At 41.3% G+C, this 19244-nt stretch overlaps 1 protein-coding gene across 1 annotated transcript in view; it reads left to right on the plus strand.

Annotated features, from left to right (window-relative positions):
- Positions 1–1039: 1039 nt before the first annotated feature.
- Positions 1040–19244, plus strand: part of LOC139460323 (serine-rich adhesin for platelets-like) — an 84062-nt gene continuing 65857 nt past the window's right edge. The window contains exons 1-2 of the mRNA XM_071241815.1: positions 1040–1342; positions 13953–14027. Of these exons, the coding sequence (XP_071097916.1) occupies positions 1040–1342; positions 13953–14027 (378 nt within the window). The remainder of the gene's footprint in view (positions 1343–13952; positions 14028–19244) is intronic.

A 19244-nucleotide genomic window follows, 5' to 3' on the forward strand; every position in this document is an offset into this window, starting at 1 on the left:
ACGCCACTGTTAACAGTTTTCCAGTTATATCGCGGCGTGCCAGCTTAATGTGGGAGGAAAGCCCTAAGTGATGCAGGTCTCGTTTACCACTTCGGTGAAACCCACGAGCATGGGTATGGTGCTGACAAACCTAGAAACATAATCGGGGCGATCCTGGAATCGAACCCACAATCATAGGTTTCTGGCGTGCCCAAGGGACGCAACTCTGCACATCGAATCGCGGCGCCTTAGACGACTGGGCTGCCCGTTCCCCCTCCTTGCATTTAAACAGTGTGTATCCTTGTAATGAATGTTATATACTATTAAAAAAAGTAGGGGATATTTCATTTTGCGAACATACTTGTAACAAATGCAAATGAATACGAGACAAAGTAATATAGATCCTTACAGAGGAAATTTTCCAGTGAAATTGCACGACTTTGAATTTGAAGGTTATACCCACCGTGGAAGGAAATTTGAAGGTGGAAACATCAGTTTAATTGTTTTTAAACTCAGTTACCAAACGGGTGACATGCGCCGACTTAAACAAAATGAAAGGTTACGTGCCCTTGGCATGCTACAGGTTGGCACAACACAAACCGTTGTGGCACGGGCGATGAACGTTTCACAGTCTGTCTGTCATAAGCAGATTATTGTCCAGATATCGTGCTACACATTCTGTTAACGATAGACGACGCTCGGGTCGACCAAGGGCGACAACTCATGCACAGGATCGATTTATCCGTACTTTAGCCTTGAGAAATCGTGTCATAACGGCTAATCAGATTAGAGCTCGACTACTAGCAGACACTGGTGTGAGAGTGAGTGCCCAGACGATCAGAAATCGACTGCACAGAGGTCATTTTCACGCCCGACGTCCTCGCGTCATTCCATGTTTGAGAGATCATCACATTAGGGCAAGACGCCGTTGGTGTTGGGATCGTCAACGCTGGGATAATCACCGTTGGAACAATGTAATGTTTTCAGATGAGTCGAGGTTCACTGTGCACTTCCTGGACTGGCGTAGGAGTGTGTCGTCGACGAAACGAACGTTTCCATGATGTTCGTCATCAGACACGATCAATTTGGGGGTGGATCTGTAATGGTGTGGGGAGGCATCACTGCTGCTGGAAGAACAGACTTACATGTTGTTGCCGGACGTGTCACAGACCAGTACTACCGGGACAACATCTTGGCAGCCCATGTTGTGCCGTTTGCACGTCGTCATGGCCGCCGTTTCATCTTCCAGGATGACAATGCAAGCTTTCACAGGGCCAGGATTGTTACAGATTACCTCCAACAGCAGCATATCACCACATTACCATGGCCAGCGCTGAGTCCGGACCTGTCCCCCATCGAGCATGTCTGGAACATGCTTGGACAGTAGTTACGTCAACGTCAACAACGTCCTACCACTGTCAAAGAACTTGGTGCTGCGTTGCAACAGGAGTGGAATTACCTTGACCAAAATGACGTGGGACGCCTCGTAAGGAGTATGCCATGTCGTATCCGTGCCTGTCTAGCCAACGGAGGGGTCTTTACCCGTTATTGACTTTGCTTTCATATCATGGCAACTTTGCTGTTTGACCCTCGGTTTGGTTTTGCCCTTAGTATGGAAAAATCTGTGCTTCACCGGCAGTACCAAAGGTGTGGAATAAATTGACAAATGTTCCCTTAATGTCTTTTCGTCATTTGTTTCCTCTTTGGGTTCACAATTTCCGTGAAATAAATCTTGTAAATCATCTCCCCTACTTTTTTTGGATAGTATATTTGGGGTGACACTTTCTGAGCTAAGTACAGATTCTTGTATTTTTGGCGGTTTAGTCCCGTCCGGGATTCGAACCCACACTGTCAGAATGGCGCACCTAATCGCCAGCACACAAAGTCAGCGATTGACCCACTAAGACACCAAGGCTTCCACGTGATCTTGACAACCAGTATCATTTATCTTGATGATAGAACAATTTCATGAAAAACCTTTGTCGTCGGCGGGATCGGAACCCGCACTGAAGATAAATGAATGTAGTCTTTTGCCAATGTGACAAGGCAAAGAATTATGAGAAATTAACAACTAAATATTAAGTTATATCAGGACTAATTGCTTATCCGTTTATGAACTGTGAAATATGTGTTATGATTATTTTATAGGTATGTGACTCTATGAATTCAAGTATTTGTACAGTACATGCTATTTGGTAGCTTTTCGTTCAACGAAACGAACAGATAGAAACGAAATTACTATTATCTTGATGAGGGCTATGTTTGCTCATGATAAGACCATCAACATGGGCAAGTAATATTTAAGTGATTGATAAAAGTGCTCGAGTTGGTCCACAATGAATGATATACTTGCCCTGGGACATACATTTCATAACGCAAATCGGCAAAGTGCAAGGTGCACTGCGAAAGGCTCGGGGGACAGATTTCACGTGCTTCACCCAGGGCCAACTTACACAGTGGTCTCAAAGTTGAGCATTGAGTTTCTTGATATCTTCCAAAATACCTTTAACAAAACAATGTTTTTTAGGCAGTTGAGGTGCTATAAATGTTGGATATGGTTTAAGTACGTTAGACCACTCGAGAGGCTTGTGGTTTAATTAAACATTTCTACGATTAGACACTTTGTATGTTTGTTTGTTTGTTGTTTAACGCCACAAACAGTAATATTCTAACTATATGACGGCGGTCTGTAAATAATCGAGTCTGGACCGGACAATCCAGTGATTGATATCATGAGCATCGACCCACGCAATTGGGATCGATGGCATGCATCAACCAAGTCAGCGAGCCTGACCACCCGATCCTGTTAGTCGCCTTTTCGGCAAGTATGGGTTACTGAAGACCTATTCTACCCCGGATCTTCACGGGTCATATCATTTGTTGATGTCATGAGCTTTTTAGTTATGAATAATGTGAGAGTATGGTCTCAGGTCACTTTTAGCAATATGTCATCGATATCTCGGCGGGGGACTCCATAAATGGGCTTCATATTGTACACATGTGGGGAATCGAACACGGACCACTTGCGTGATATTCCATACTGGAATGCTGATGAGTATGAGTATGAGTATGGCATAAAACGACAACTCGTCAGTGTTGTAGATGTATTGCTTCGTCCAACACCACTTCAATTTCACAACATGCTATTCTTGTGGCAGTATATTTGGATATGATGCTCCTCCCGTAAATAGCATATCGTTAAGATGGGATAAGTTCAGTTGTGACCTAATAATGAACCCGTATGAATATGTATGATGTCATCCCACTGGCGCAGTCTATTGTGAATAAAGGGGTAGTGGGTAGTCTGCGACAAGTTGAACGATTGATATGTGCGTGTCCTGTTTCGGCTAACAACGAGTTCTTGTGGCGAGTTCAATAGCACATAATAGTTCGTGCTGATGTGAGGTACCCTATGACTGTGAAAACGGTGACCGCAAATGTGTATAGATAACAACAGTGGAGAATTATCGTGACAATACTTGAGATTCATTTGTTTTTCTTTCTACATGTAATTAAGGACATTATAGGCCAATTCCCCAGTCTGAGAATATCAGGAAAATACAAATTCAAGTACTTTTTTCACGGAAACGTGCTAAAATGTGTGCTTTACAAATGATTGTTTTCCCAAATATAACATTTGTGAGCTTTGGTATGTTTATTTGTTCGTGATTAACACTTAACGAAACCAAGCTTGTCGTAAAAGGCGACTATGCTGGTCGTAAGAGGCAATTAACGGCATCGGATGGTCAGGCTCGCTAACTTGGTTGGATCGACTTGCGTGGATCGATGCTCATGATATCAGTCACTGGGTTGTCCGGTCCAGACTCGATTATTTACAGACTGCCGTCATATAGCTGGAATATAGCTGAGTGCGGCTTTAATCAAATGCAAATTCTGTGCACCGTCTTCTTGCCTCAACCGCATTTTTTGAGTTGGTTCTGGATTACCAGTAAGATAAGGATTTAAACAGTTTATGATTCTCCAAGCCTCGGCAAAACAACAGCTTGCACTTCCCGCTTCAGTTAGACAGCTGGCATGTGCATCAGGGAGAAAGTCCGTGATAATCCTGACAGATTGACGTTGGTTTGTTGTGTTGATTTTACGTAGATGATTGAATAAAAATCACTGTTCACTTGACAGGGGTTACCTGCTGACGTAATCCCAGTAAGTCGATATTATGTTTGATTGGCTGGGGAAATATTGTTTCAACATTGCCATCGTTTTGTGTCCTTATAAAATCATTCAGTGGCTTCCTGCCAATCACTTCTCTCGTTGTGTTACACCGCGTCCAGAGTTTGGTGAAAAGAGCGTCGGTCAGTATAGCGATGGCTAGTGGTTTGATCCCCTGGCTGCGGCAAAGACGTTAACAGGTGGTACTTGTTGTTACCCTGCTGGGCGCTCGGCAATTAGAGTGAGGAGTGAGTGAGGTTTTACGCCGCTTTTAGCAATATTCCAGCAATACCACGGCGGGGAACACCAGAAATAGCTTCACATATTGTACGAATGTCGGGAATCGAACTCGGCATTTAGAAAATAATACCAGGCGTGGTTAGCTCGTGTCAGAATAATGTCTCTGAGAAGGGAATTCCAATTAAACTGTGACATGGTATTTCAGTGGGCTAGCACCATAAAACCAGCATTACTCCAGAATAGTATAAGCAGCTACATTCACGAACGTGCATGAACGTCACTATATGAGTGAACTATACTGGACTATTTCTCCTCGTCTGACCTCGCCTCACCATCTACTTGTGTACATATCCTTGCTTCAAATATACCTGTATGTTAATGTATCGTATCTCAAAACCAATGTAAAGCTACATGTCATTCACACACAGACCATGTTGTCAAGAGGTTAGAGGTGCTCATTGACATCTTTAAAGTTATTTCACTGACTCAACACAGCTACCATTCACATTGTGAAAGCATGGACGTCACCTATCACTGTGTATACGGTAGCAGCCATCGTTTGAGAGTGTCCCGTTATCGGCTGCCTGCCATGTATATTGCGCACGTGACCTGAGTGCTAAGGCGAATGCCTGGCATGAATATGAGGATGGTGCCGTGCATGCGAGGGGCCCATATTTTACTAAACCGTCTCAGTGCATCTTCACATGTGAGTCACCAGCAAATCCACCTAATGGTAATCATCCCAATGTCAAGCTCATGTCTGGGAGATATAGTATTGTGGTGGTAGAATAACAAATAGATAGATTTGGACACGCATGACTTTGAGGAATTCCCTGACAACTGAGTTGTTGAACGTGACATACAGATTTCTTATTTGATATCATATATACTATTACACCGTTGGTCATGCCAGTTTATTGAATCAGTCTAATAATAGCTGTTGTTACGTCTAAGCTGTGAAGATCAATGCCATGTAGGTTATACATGATGCCTGGCATGTATTTAGAACCATGTCCACACCTTGCTTCACAAGCCATGCACAGTTTTTACCAGGGGGGAGACACGAGGTAGGGGATGGGATGGTGAGACATATTGTAGGGGGTTGGGATGGGGAGGCATGTGTTAGGGGGTTGGGATGGGGAGACAAGTGGTAGGTGTTTGTATTGGGAGACATGTGGTAAGGGGTTTGTATTGGGAGACATGTGGTAAGGGGTTTGTATTGGGAGACATGTGGTAAAGGGTTTGGATTGGGAGACATGTGGTAGGGAGGTGGGATGGGGACACGTCTTATGAAGGCAGGGATGGGGGAGACATGTATTAGGTGCTTTTGAAAGGAGAGACATGCATTAATGGGTTGGTATACTGGAGGTATGAGTTAGGGATAGGGATGGGGAGATATGTGTTGAGGTTTGTGATGGGGGACACGTGTGGTAGGATGGGAAGACATGTTGAAATAGGATTTGTGATGGGCGAACACGTGTTATTTCCATAAGGCATTTCAGTAACTGAACAGCTTTAAACAAAAGTGGAGAAAATACATGAACCCTATGACACATGCCAACCTTTTTTTATGTGCAATCTTCACCTCCTGAAAAATCCCAAGATGACGCCCTTCTGTCATACGTAGTCTGTTGTTGCAGTACTGACAGACATGTCTGTGAAACATGGATAAACCAGTTTGATATTATATATACAGTCAAATGAGAAGGATTCAGGTCATAGTTTCCTCAGCTAAGTTTCGTCTTAGATTAAATCACAAGAGCTGAAATTCGATTTTGATCACATTGTAGTGATGCTGTTGCAGTACTCAGCTGTCCCTTCACTAATAAAACAACTGTTTTACATCATATACGCTGACAATACTTTATAGGCACATCAAAAGTATCACCTACAGCAAAAAAAAATTAATTTAGTTTTCATGATGAGACACCGCACACAGGATTTTGGTTGAAATTTGGAGTAAGGATTAAGGGTAGGACTGGGGAGACGTATGTGTTATGGTTGGACATATATTTCGTATTATAGTTCTCCCAAACGGGTATTTCATCAGAATAGGTTGCCGAACTCCACCAATTAAAAGGAGGATCAGAAGCTGATTGGGTGTCATCGTATCTAACAGTGAACATACTGCCATCCATTGATTAGCTTTGCCTGGACTCGATTAGTTACAGGACATCCCGGTATACAAAGCAGCTTAGATATTGCTGGTTGAAATACAAACCAAACTATACACAATCCCCCTGAATGTATTTTACAACCATTATTTCTGTATAAGTGTTGCATGTTCCATGGTTTTTCAACGAAACCAGTGAGGAAACAGATCTTAGAATTTACCACTTTGGTGACATCCACGAGTCTGTGGTTAGATGAAATTGATCGTGTATCGTAAATCAACTTAAGGTCTAATGCAGGTTCAACCTCAGGCTTTTATATGAATTGATTTACGGATCCGCCGATCGTAAAAGTCAAGAAAGTATAACAAATATATAATTCTCAATTAAGATTTTTTTTCTTACTGCCGAGTCGGAAAATCCGTCACAGCGGTAAAATTTAGCACAATTTTTTTCATGCCAATCCCGACAAAAGACAAAGATCTCCACAACCCTCAAAACGTGTACACGTTGTGCGACAGGCAAGGGACCAGAGTAGCGGAGGCCAGTTCTCTGTACAGCTGCACTGACATACCGTACTCTCAGCTGTATGTGGGTTGTTTCCGCTGACTTGGGTGATGCATGTCATCGATCCCAATAGCTGGAATATTGCTGAGTGCGGCGTTAAACAACAAACCAACCTCAAACGTATAGGCACTGCTGTGAGGAGTAAGTGCGAGCTGCTTCTGCTGTGATGAAAGGCTGGAAGATAAGTACCGTACTTTGCTGAGTACAGTGCGCACCTCCTCTGGGGATGCAGTATCATTGGTGCCGTCGTGAATTATCTTGTTTGCCGCAGTGGTCTGGTACTGGCTTTATTACAGCCCAAAAAACATTAGCTGACACTCAAACATTATAAGAATGTAATACATCATTGTAAGGCAGGTATACCATGTGCTCATATACTAGTGAGATAAGGACACCAAAACAACAGCAAAGTCACAGATATATCTATTTTACGTTTTGTTTGATCACGTTGTTAATCAGAAACTTCCTCCCGTTGTCCTTTTTGCCCTCTCCCCGCTTTCACAGCCATATCCATCTCCAGAACACTGTACTTTACTTTGGTGAATAGGTTTCTGGAAAACTTATCCTCATCGCTCATTGAATTATTCTGTTTGATTAATAAGATTTCCAGGAGCAGTATATTCTGCAACGTTCTATCATATAGTGATTTATTAGTTGATCTATTTGATTCATCCTCTTGGATTATGCATTATAAGTTTAGTATAGTCAAGTATTTATTCAACATACTGTCAGAACGTTTGGTGTGGCTTGACTTATAGTGTTATTTGTGTCTCCAGACGACAGCTATAGTGTCTCATAAACGTGCTCACAGAATTGCGATCCAATTTTATACATGGCCGCCATTATTTTGTACAACTCAGGTGAGCTCGAGACTTGTGACTTGTGTCTCTATCTTCTATTCTTTAAGCCATATCAATAGTCGCGTTGTTTGACAGTCATATTTGAGTATAGAAATTATCGCAAAGATGCCATAGAAACGTCACTTAACTTTGCTTGACGCTATCAATGAGATTACTGTCATTCAGTGACAAACTATTTATTCAGATGCATTTAGCATCTATGGTTGTCATGTTTCACATGCAGTTTAATGGTTAGGAATTATTCACATAGACATGAGTGTTATGGACTTTTTTAGACTAGCAACAGTATTTATTTACTCCCTTCTCAACAGGCATGTCTAATCTGAGAGATAAGCTATTTAAGTCAGACCATTAGGCTCACACGCCACTTTAAGACTGTCAGTGTTCATTCTTTCAATAGAAAGCAGTTACACCCATGTGACCAGTGTAATTACTTTTGCTTTCTTCGTTGGACATCTTAATGGGAATGAAATCATTGTGTTATATTGATTTGTTATAATTTAGGCTAATCTAGGTTTCTTAATTATACACTCGGCAATGGGGTATTATATGCTTCAACAAATATCAAGTAGATCTTTGAGGATTATTTAATAGTGGTGTCAAGTAACTAACATATTGTATTTGTCTTGTTTATTATTATTATTTATTATTCCGCCATGTTCTGTGGAAGATTTCACACATCAACAAGATTATTAACAATCTGCATGCAGACCAGTGCATACCACAAACCAGTCATAGGTCCAGATATTCACATAGTGAGATCTACACTTGCCTGATATTACTGGAAATGTCATTTTGTGGTGGCCATATTTTATCATAGATCTGATCTTTATTCTTCAAAGGTCTTGAACAGAATATTTTGAATGCTTGCCTAAACAACGTAAGTTGTACATTTCTTGATGACATATCAAAAGTCGCACCGTTATGTGTACACGATCTTACATCTCAGAGTGAGTGAGTGAGTGAGTATGGTTTTACGCCGCTTTTAGCAATATTCCAGCAAAATCACGGCGGGGGACACCAGTAATGGGCTTCACACATTGTACCCATGTCGGGAATCGAACCCGGGTCTTCGGCGTGACGAGCGAACGCTTTAACGACTAGGCTACCCGACCGCCCCTTACATCTCAGAAACTCCGATTTCCGAGATGTTCCTTAAATTTTCAAGCATTATTACATGGAGAAAATACAGTCCTCTTACGTCAAACTGACAACCTGGTAAAAGTGCGGCTTGTTGAGCAACAGTACCTTAGTGCTGTCTTTGAATGATTCCGACCTTTTGAGTGCATCAGTGTTCAACGTCGAAGTATGTAATACTGCAGCCATATACCAACAGACTGTAAATAATCGTGTCTGATTTACAGATCACTTCTGACATAGAAAAAGTTAGTAAGTGTTTCACTCTGAAAAGCTGCAGCCATATTACGACAGCCTGTCAATACTCATGTCTGAGCCAGAAAAACTTGTGGTAAATCAGCTTCATTCAATAAGTAAGATATAATGAGACGCTGAAACAGATCAACATTGTGACCACTCGGTCATGATTTTAGTGAATGACAAGCATGGGTCACTGGGGAACTATTCTGTCATCACATCCCCATACCAGAGGTGTACATGGTCATTCATCTTGTATTACAGTATAGTTCTGTGATCTTCAGTTGCAAGAATCCTGATGTTTGATTTCCAGATTCATGTAATTTATAATCCTTTTCTGTCTACACTCATGCTTGTTTCCTCCAAAATTATGACATTGTTTCAGTGTGTGTGACTTGGGGTAATTGACCAAACAATAAACGGACCACTGGGATTAGAATCAATGTTTGTCGCGTAACAAAATCATGCAGACAATGACATTGGTCAGTTTGTTTACCTTCATTTACCTTGTCCTACCACAATGCATTTATCTTGTGAATGCCTGACCGAAAAGCCTGCCACTGAAAACGTCACTTTAGCCAGAATTACAGCTCAAACCCTTTAGTATTTCAAAGTATTGTAGAAAGTAACATTGCTTTTCCATATGTATCAGTCTTGTATAAGCTACAACCCAAATTACTTAACTCTTAATGTTGGTGTATATATAGTGTAAACAATGCAGCCATTGAGATACTTCTTAAAAGCCAGCACACCCTGTTGGTAATAGAGCGATGCCTTACAATGTACAATCTCTTCATGATTTATCTCATTGTGTCATTATTAAGTACAATCACTTGCCCAAGGACACTATCATGTTGTAACTGTCAAAACAGCACGTCCTGATAACCTGTTGTAATATTCCATATATAAATACTGGTACCCCGACACACGGGACTAACCATCAACTCAATACTGATACCCCGACACACGGGACTACCCATCAACTCAATACTGGTACCCCGACACACGGGACTAACCATCAACTCAATACTGATACCCCGACGCACGGGACTAACCATCAACTCAATACTGGTACCCCGACACACGGGACTAATCATCAACTCAATACTGATACCCCGACACACGGGACTAACCATCAACTCAATACTGATACCCCGACACACGGGACTACCCATCAACTCAATACTGATACCCCGACACACGGGACTAACCATCAACTCAATACTGATACCCCGACACACGGAACTAACCATCAACTCAATACTGGTACCCCGACACACGGGACTAACCATCAACTCAATACTGGTACCCTGACACATGGGACTAACCATCAACTCAATACTGATACCCCGACACACGGGACTAACCATCAACTCAATACTGATACCACGACACACGGGACTAACCATCAACTCAATACTGATACCCCGACACACGGGACTAACCATCAACTCAATACTGATACCCCGACACACGGAACTAACCATCAACTCAATACTGATACCCCGACACACGGGACTAACCATCAACTCAATACTGATACACCGACACACGGGACTAAATGCCAGCTCAATACTGATACCCCGAAACACGGGACAACCCATCAACTCAATACTGATACCCCGACACACGGAACTAACCATCAACTCAATACTGATACCCCGACACACGGAACTAACCATCAACTCAATACTGATACACCGACACACGGGACTAAATGCCAGCTCAATACTGATACCCCGAAACACGGGACAACCCATCAACTCAATACTGATACCCCGACACACGGAACTAACCATCAACTCAATACTGATACCCCGACACATGGAATTTACCATCAACTCAATACTGATACCCCGACACACAGAACTAACCATCAACTCAATACTGATACACCGACACACGGGACTACTCATCAACTCAATACTGATACCCCGACACAAGGAACTAACCATCAACTTAATACTAATACCCCGACACACGGGACTACCCATTAACTAAATACTGATACACCGTCACACAGAACTAACCATCAACTCAATACTGATACCCCGACACACGGGACTAAATGCCAGCTCAATACTGATACCCCGAAACACGGGACTACCCATCAACTCAATACTGATACCCCGACACACGGAACTAACCATCAACTCAATACTGATACCCCGACACATGGAACTAACCATCAACTCAATACTGATACACCGACATACAGAACTAACCATCAACTCAACACTGATACACCGACATACAGAACTAACCATCAACTCAATACTGATACCCCGACACACGGGAATAACTACCACCCCAATACTGATACCCCGACACACTAGTACTGGACTAACCATCAACTCAATACTGATACCCCGACACACGGGAATAACTACCACCCCAATACTGATACCCCGACACACTAGTACTGGACTAACCATCAACTCAATACTGATACCCCGACACACGGGAATAACTACCACCCCAATACTGATACCCCGACACACGGGACTAACCATCAACTCAATACTGATACCCCGACACACGGCACTAACTATCACGCCAATACTGATACCTCGACACACGGGACTAACTGCCACCTCAATACTGATACCCCGACACACAGGACTAACTGCCACCTCAAAACTGATACCCCGACACACTTGACTAACTGCCACCTCAATACCCCGACACACAGGACTAACCATCACTGATACCCTGACACACGGGACTAACCACCAACTCAATACTGATACCCCGACACACGGTACTAACTACCACGCCAATACTGATGCCCCGACACACGGGACTAACTGCCACCTCAATACTGATACCCCGACACACTGGACTAACTGCCACCTCAAAACTGATACCCCGACACACGGGACTAACTGCCACCTCAATGCTGATACCCCGACACACGGGACTAACCATCACTGATACCCCGACACACGGGACTAACCATCACTGAAACCCCGACACACGGGACTAACCATCACTGATACCCCGACACACGGGACTAATCATCACTGATACCCCGACACACGGGACTAACCATCACTGATACCCCGACACACGGGACTAACCATCACTGATACCCGGACACACGGGACTAACTGCCATCTCAATACTGATACCCCGACACACGAGACTAACCATCACTGATACCCGGACACACGGGACTAACTGCCACCTCAATACTGACACCCCGACACACGGGACTAACCATCACTGATACCCCAACACACGGGACTAACCATCACTGATACCCCGACACACGGGACTAACAATCACTGATACCCGGACACACGGGACTAACTGCCAGCTGAATACTGATACCCCTACACACAGGACTAACTGCCAACTAAACTATTGAACTCATGAAGCAGGTGGGGTGATAGAGGGGTGGTAGGTGAATATCGATAAGACTGCATGAAGGAGGGCTGTTGTTAATATCCAAGACAACGATTCAAACTGACAAAAACCTGACACCAAGAAGCAGCACAGTTTTTAGTCGTTCACATAGATTAGATTTCTGATAGGCGTTTGTAATAGGTCTTCCGTCAGTGAATGTGTGCTCAAATCACATAATGCAGTTTGAAGTGATAAGATTCGGTTGTAGATACAACTATGATATATAATGTAGTATATGACATAAAAGTTTGAATGACCAATAAATTTACTCTGTCGTTTTTTACATCATGTCACAAATATGTTTACTTATTGCCGATATTGTGACGTGTGTTGAATTTAACAATATATCTGATCAGCCACGATGGTGTGTTTCGTTATTGCCTATTCCTTAGATTCTCTTTTTTAAAGGGATACTCCAGTTTGAGGTATTCATGGCCAGAAATGATCACTTTACATAATTGTCTCTATTCTAATTATATGGCTGTATGCTATAACCAGTTCATCTTTGGAATGATAGTGCTTACATTTAAAAGACACATCTACTCTCACTTGCTGACAATTGTCTGGGCTCTGTCACAACTACTCTATGACAAATAAATTGACAGATGCAATCAATAATTATTTGTGCTGGATGTGCCGAATACGTCTCTGGAAATGAATTGCATGTGCGGCAAAAACAAAATGTCGTATTTCTGTAGATAATGAACATTGCAGCACCTATTCCCGGACTCAATACTTAGAGTAGTTAAAGACAAATATCAAATGTCATTGGTTGGACGTGTTGTGTGAGACCAAAATACAGGACTGTGACAGTGTAGACTTTGACAATGACGACTTTGACAGTGATAATGGAGACTGGTATTTGGTGAGTGTATAAAAGGAACATGCACAATTGCACATTATGTGGCAGATATGTGTAAAACAAAGATACATGGTTTACCTATACATGAATAAACCATTTGAAATCTTATCTTAGGCCATTAAAGACACCTGCTTGTCAAATTGCAATAAGAATAGAAAAATTGAAAGTCCATAGATTTCGAAGTTCGGGAAAACTGTTAACTATCTTAATAGTGCCTAAAATCAACATTGAAATATGTGGTTACTAAGCCTGTTCTACTAAAATATCCAAATATTTGGTTAATAAGCAGATGTGTTGATCTTATCTTAAAGACAATATTGTTAAGAGATATTGGTGCAAAAGACAATATCGGTATTAAAGAAAGTACTTGCTGTGTTTCAGCCCGAGGTCATGTCTGGAGTGGAGGAGACAAAGGATGGAGGAGGAGCAGAGAAGATGGCGAGGCGTGAATTACTTGTAAGTACAGATATACAGGACTGTGTTGTATATAGGGTGAAGGGTGGACAAACAGTGTTTGTGAACAGATGTAGGATGTGTGAGATATAGGTCCCTAGTTCCAAACACACATACAAACTGTTACAAATTCAAATGCCATAAGCACAATATTATCAGTAGAGCTAAAGAAAGAAGCACCAAAGAAAGTTTTTACCTTATTTTTTTGGTACTTATTAAATCTGCCGTTATTCTCTCTTGAGTGATGATAATACTAATTCAACTATGGAGAGACATTCCTACCTGAACTGATTCTGTGTCCACCTACTGAGTATGGAAGGTGTGCTGTGCTAAAATTGCATTTCACTTCATACTGCTTTCATAATTCAACACTGCATTTTGCTTCACCAACATTCGAAACTACTTTTGACAAATGCCACTGTGACGGGGGATAATGATATTCTCCTTGTTTGCGATACATCCACTTCCATGTTGCGTACCTGAAGGTGCTACTGTGAGTGATGCAAAGTTTAGTATTGTCGTAATCTTATTTCAACTATTCCTTCCACGAATTGTATGATATTATTGTTTTGTGAACACACATGCTTGACGGGGACGTACATGACGAATTATGATACATATGCTCTTCTGCTTGCTGGCATTATGATTGGAACATTTTGAGCAATTAGCTTTGTGTGTCTCGATGGGATATCAGTCAAAACGGACCAGCGCCTCAACACGGACAAGTACATCGAATAATAAAGTGGTACATGAATGGCTAGAAACCAAAGTGCTAGGGCAGCCGATTTCCTCGATTCTAGATTCATTTTAAGGTACCCATCTACGGCGTATACGCGTTGCTACATGAACTGCAATATACTAGCTTCATATATCGATCAATCGCCGTCATATAGCTGGAATATTGCTGAGTGCGCGTAAAACAACAAACCGACCAACCGACCATATATCGATCATTGGGTACAGAGGACCTAGGAAGTACCAGTATGCCTGTCTGGTTCATTCACAATAATTCAAAAGCCGTTGCAGACGTGAAGAAAACATTCACCTGCTTAAAACTGTCTTGATTCATGAGCTATTTGGGGCCGATTTGGGACCATTGATCTATTCAGATATAACGTACTACTCCAAAACGATTGGAGAACATCCGATTCTTTCATAATACTTTAGATAAACATCTTTTGGGTGGAAAATAATAGCAATGTCATTCGTCGCTGTATGTATTATAGCATTGGTGCACATGGGTTTGTTTGAATAAGAGACAAATATTACGAGTCCTATACAAACCACCCTTACTCAGGAAACGTTTCCAAAAGTGACACACGTTTTGATACTTTCTGAGGTAGCACCTTCAATTCATATTGAGAGAATTTTTAAAAATCTATTGTTTAGACCTTTAATCTGATAGACACCAAGCAACATATGATCTATAAAATTCTGTTGTGTTGAAACTTAATATAAAGAGGGGACTAAGCTCTTCTATGCTTCATTTGTCAATATGTTTCAAAATTATTTTTTCAAATTGGAAATTGTACGAATTGGCCAGGTCATCTGGAGACGCAGAGCTATCCTCTCAAAGTTTCGTAGTCATAATGAATTATCATTAGCTGATTGTTTTTAGCGTCCGTGCAAACATGCGTGTAGACGAGATGTTAATATGATTAAAAAAACTGGCATAAAGCGGAACGGGGTAGTTGAATCATAAATCCGACAATATTACATTCTGCATCACTCGTAATAGTCTTTTTTGAAACAAAGCAGAATGAACAATTGTTTAGCAAAAGAGACAAATACTGTATTTCATCAGACATAATCACATTTTCAGGAGGAGATCTAGAGTGTAGTTGGTCAATGCAATCTGCAATGTCGAATGTTTGTCTATGCAAAAGGTAATATGTTGCATAACAAAAGTTGGTATAAAGAAAAACGCATGTTGAATTATTGAAAGTAGCATGCAAAACGATGTCATTTTAGCTGAGATCCTTTTCCATACAAAAAATATCAATCGGTATACATGGTGACATACAAAGAAACAGACTGTCATATTCAACGGACATATACATATTAATTTCGAAGATTCAAATATATCAACACGTCTATCTATTAACTGGAACATGTACAAGATGGATACCTACACATCCACACACGTACCTACATACCTAAACATGTACCTACATACCCAATGATGTATCTCCATACCCACCCTGATCACTACACACGCAAACAGATACCTACATATCCAAGTATATACTTACATACACAATTTGCACCTACATATTCAACCATGCACGTACATACCCCATTATCTACCTACTACCCAATCATGCACCTTCATACCTAATCATTTACTTACATACCAAACATGTACCTACATTCCCAACGTGATAACTACACACCAAATCTGATAACTACACACCCAATCTGATAACTACACGGCCAACCTGATAACTACATACCAAATCATGCACCCACACACACAGCCTGATAATTACCTACCCGATCATGCACCTACATACCTGATATTGACATACCCACCCTGATGCCACAAACCAGTCCTTATAACTACCTATTCAACCTGATAACTACTTACCCAAACTGTTAACTACTTACGAAATATGATACCTACGAAAAATGATACCTATATCCCTAACCTGATACCTTCATATCCACCCCGACAACTACTCACTCACACTATACCTACATACCAACCTTGATGCCTTAATAACCAATCTGATACCTACATAACCACACTCATAACTACATAACCACTCTAAAAATATCATACACAAACTGATATCTACATACCCACCCAGATACCTACATACCAACCCTAATACCTTAAAGAATAAAGAAGCTGAAAGCAGTACGTCAGATCTGTCTTCAGATAATACTACAGCTTCTAAATGTGACTATAAGATGTTAGAAAGGTGGGTCGTGCAAGGCTTTTTACCCATAGAGACATATACTGTTCAAACTGAGGTCCAGAGAGATTGTCTATACGTGTGTCACATCCTCGACCTGCACGTGTATAATTAGTTCCACCTGAAAAGCCAAGGTACCTATTCTGTATGCCTGCTCTGATCTACAGATGGCCATGCCAGATTTGACAGAAATAATGATCAATATCATAAGTGGGAATTGTGAATCGGGTCTTGCAATCCTCACAACGTAACGTTTATGCCGTTTGCTTTGTCAGCTTATACACAATATTCACCGGGAGAGTAAAGACATTTTATGTACGTTTCAATGACTATGTGTCTTCAAAGTGGTCAAAACGTAGTAGCATTTTATGTCTACAAGGAGATAAACATACTGTGTTTTCAATGTCGAGCAAAGTTACATTTCATCGCGCTAAATTGAACTCAAACTGAAAGTGCTGTATAACCTGGTTGTACATGTTTATCTCAATTCTACCGTGACAGAATTTAACACGAACTCTTTAATGTTATCAATGAGATTGAGTTTAGTGCGCATGGATTGAGTCCAGTGTTTTGTTTGGGTTGTGGATATGAAAAAAAGAAAACGCCGATAAAAAAGTAAGACGTTTCTTATGGTGAAAAAATGTTTGTTTACATCATTATACCTTGCTCGCATATATGGCAGACAATGAAAGTGTGTAACACTGATACTCCGTTTGTCACCATGAAGCCGATACTTCCATGTCCCTAAAGCAAATTAATCAAGCCTTGCAAGGTTTTTGTTTAAGACAGCGCGTCACTGTTATGAGGTCACACCGCACACGATATGACGTCATAGTTGGAAATAGAACGGCGGCGCATTTAAGCTCTCTCTTGTCCCCCAAACTTGAAATACACGTTCTTTGTCAAATGGAAAAAATGCAGTGTTTGTGAGGGACAGGTCGTACTTAGAGAACAGAAGAATCTGCTCAGACAGTGGCTATCATGATAATATAACTAGAGACACGCAATATCAGAGAGATTGCCCTCCTCTAAGCAATAGCAGAGAGACATCAAACCCACTCATATCTCCACCAGCAACTGTTCAACCTGGGGAAAAGGCAAAGTACAGTGACCCATAGAGGTGTCAAGGAAGAATAACAATAAACAACAAGAATTACAACTACAGTAATACAACAACAACAACAACAACAACAACAACAACAATCCCTAAAACATGACTGTGTATAAAGTTTATTAATGTATGTGGACTTGAATCCAAATTGATAAATCCTTACTTCTCTGGTTTTATTAATAATTTGGATATTGATCTCTTTGCAGAGACCAAACTTGATGACATTCATACTATCAAATCTTCCTATGTGTTATGTTTACACCACGAACAGTAACTCCTCCACAAGAAGCAGGTGGTCTAGCTGCTATTGTTAAGAGACATATGTCTCACCTGGTCACAGAAGTGAGGACTAATTGTGATTGTGTCCTATGGACAAAACATTCATATCATCTGGAGAAATGTGACAAGGATATATTGGTATGATGTCAGTACATTCCACCAGAGGGATCTTCTTGTTATGATCACAGCATGTTTGCTTGTTGAGAATATTAGATGAGGTGAGGTGAAATAGCATTAAACTTCGCGTCCAAGATTATTGCACTTATATAGCGACGTGCATGCACGTGTGTGTTTGGCTGCTTACTCTTACTAGTCCGGAATGATGGCGATTTTATAGTGCTAACCCACTGAGATACCTCGCCGCAGTTTAACACGTATACCCCACTCACTGACAGTATACTGACTCCGAACTGACCAGTCCTCCTTTTAGCCATCAAGTTCCATCTTTTAACGTCTTTTGGTATGGCGCGGCCGGGGTGGATGCTCTACCACAAGACCACGAAGGCGGTCCTGTTGAGACGATGATATTGTAAAATACAGAGGTAACTCTGATGTAAAATTGGTTGGAGATTTTAATGCAAGAACCAAAGACCTGACCAGTTTCATACTCTCAGCCAAATCAGCATTTGGTGTGGAACGTGTCAATCAGGGTATCTACTGACGTAGACCAGAATGCAATAGATCTAAGCCTTGGTTCGTACGCCTATGTATGATAAGTAGGGGACGGTATCACCAGGCAAAACGTAATTTGAATAAACATAAAAGTTTACATAACAAAGAGCAGTTTAAAAACAGTAGTCGACCTTATAAGATCGTCAGATTCCTTGCATTTAAGTGAGTGAGTGAGTGAGTTTGGTTTAACGCCGCTTTTAACAGTTTTCCAGTTATATCGCGGCGTGCCAGCTTAATGTG

The sequence above is a fragment of the Haliotis cracherodii genome, unplaced genomic scaffold, assembly GCF_022045235.1.
Source record: "Haliotis cracherodii isolate W230 unplaced genomic scaffold, xgHalCrac1.p SCAF_14, whole genome shotgun sequence".
NCBI lineage: Eukaryota > Metazoa > Mollusca > Gastropoda > Lepetellida > Haliotidae > Haliotis > Haliotis cracherodii.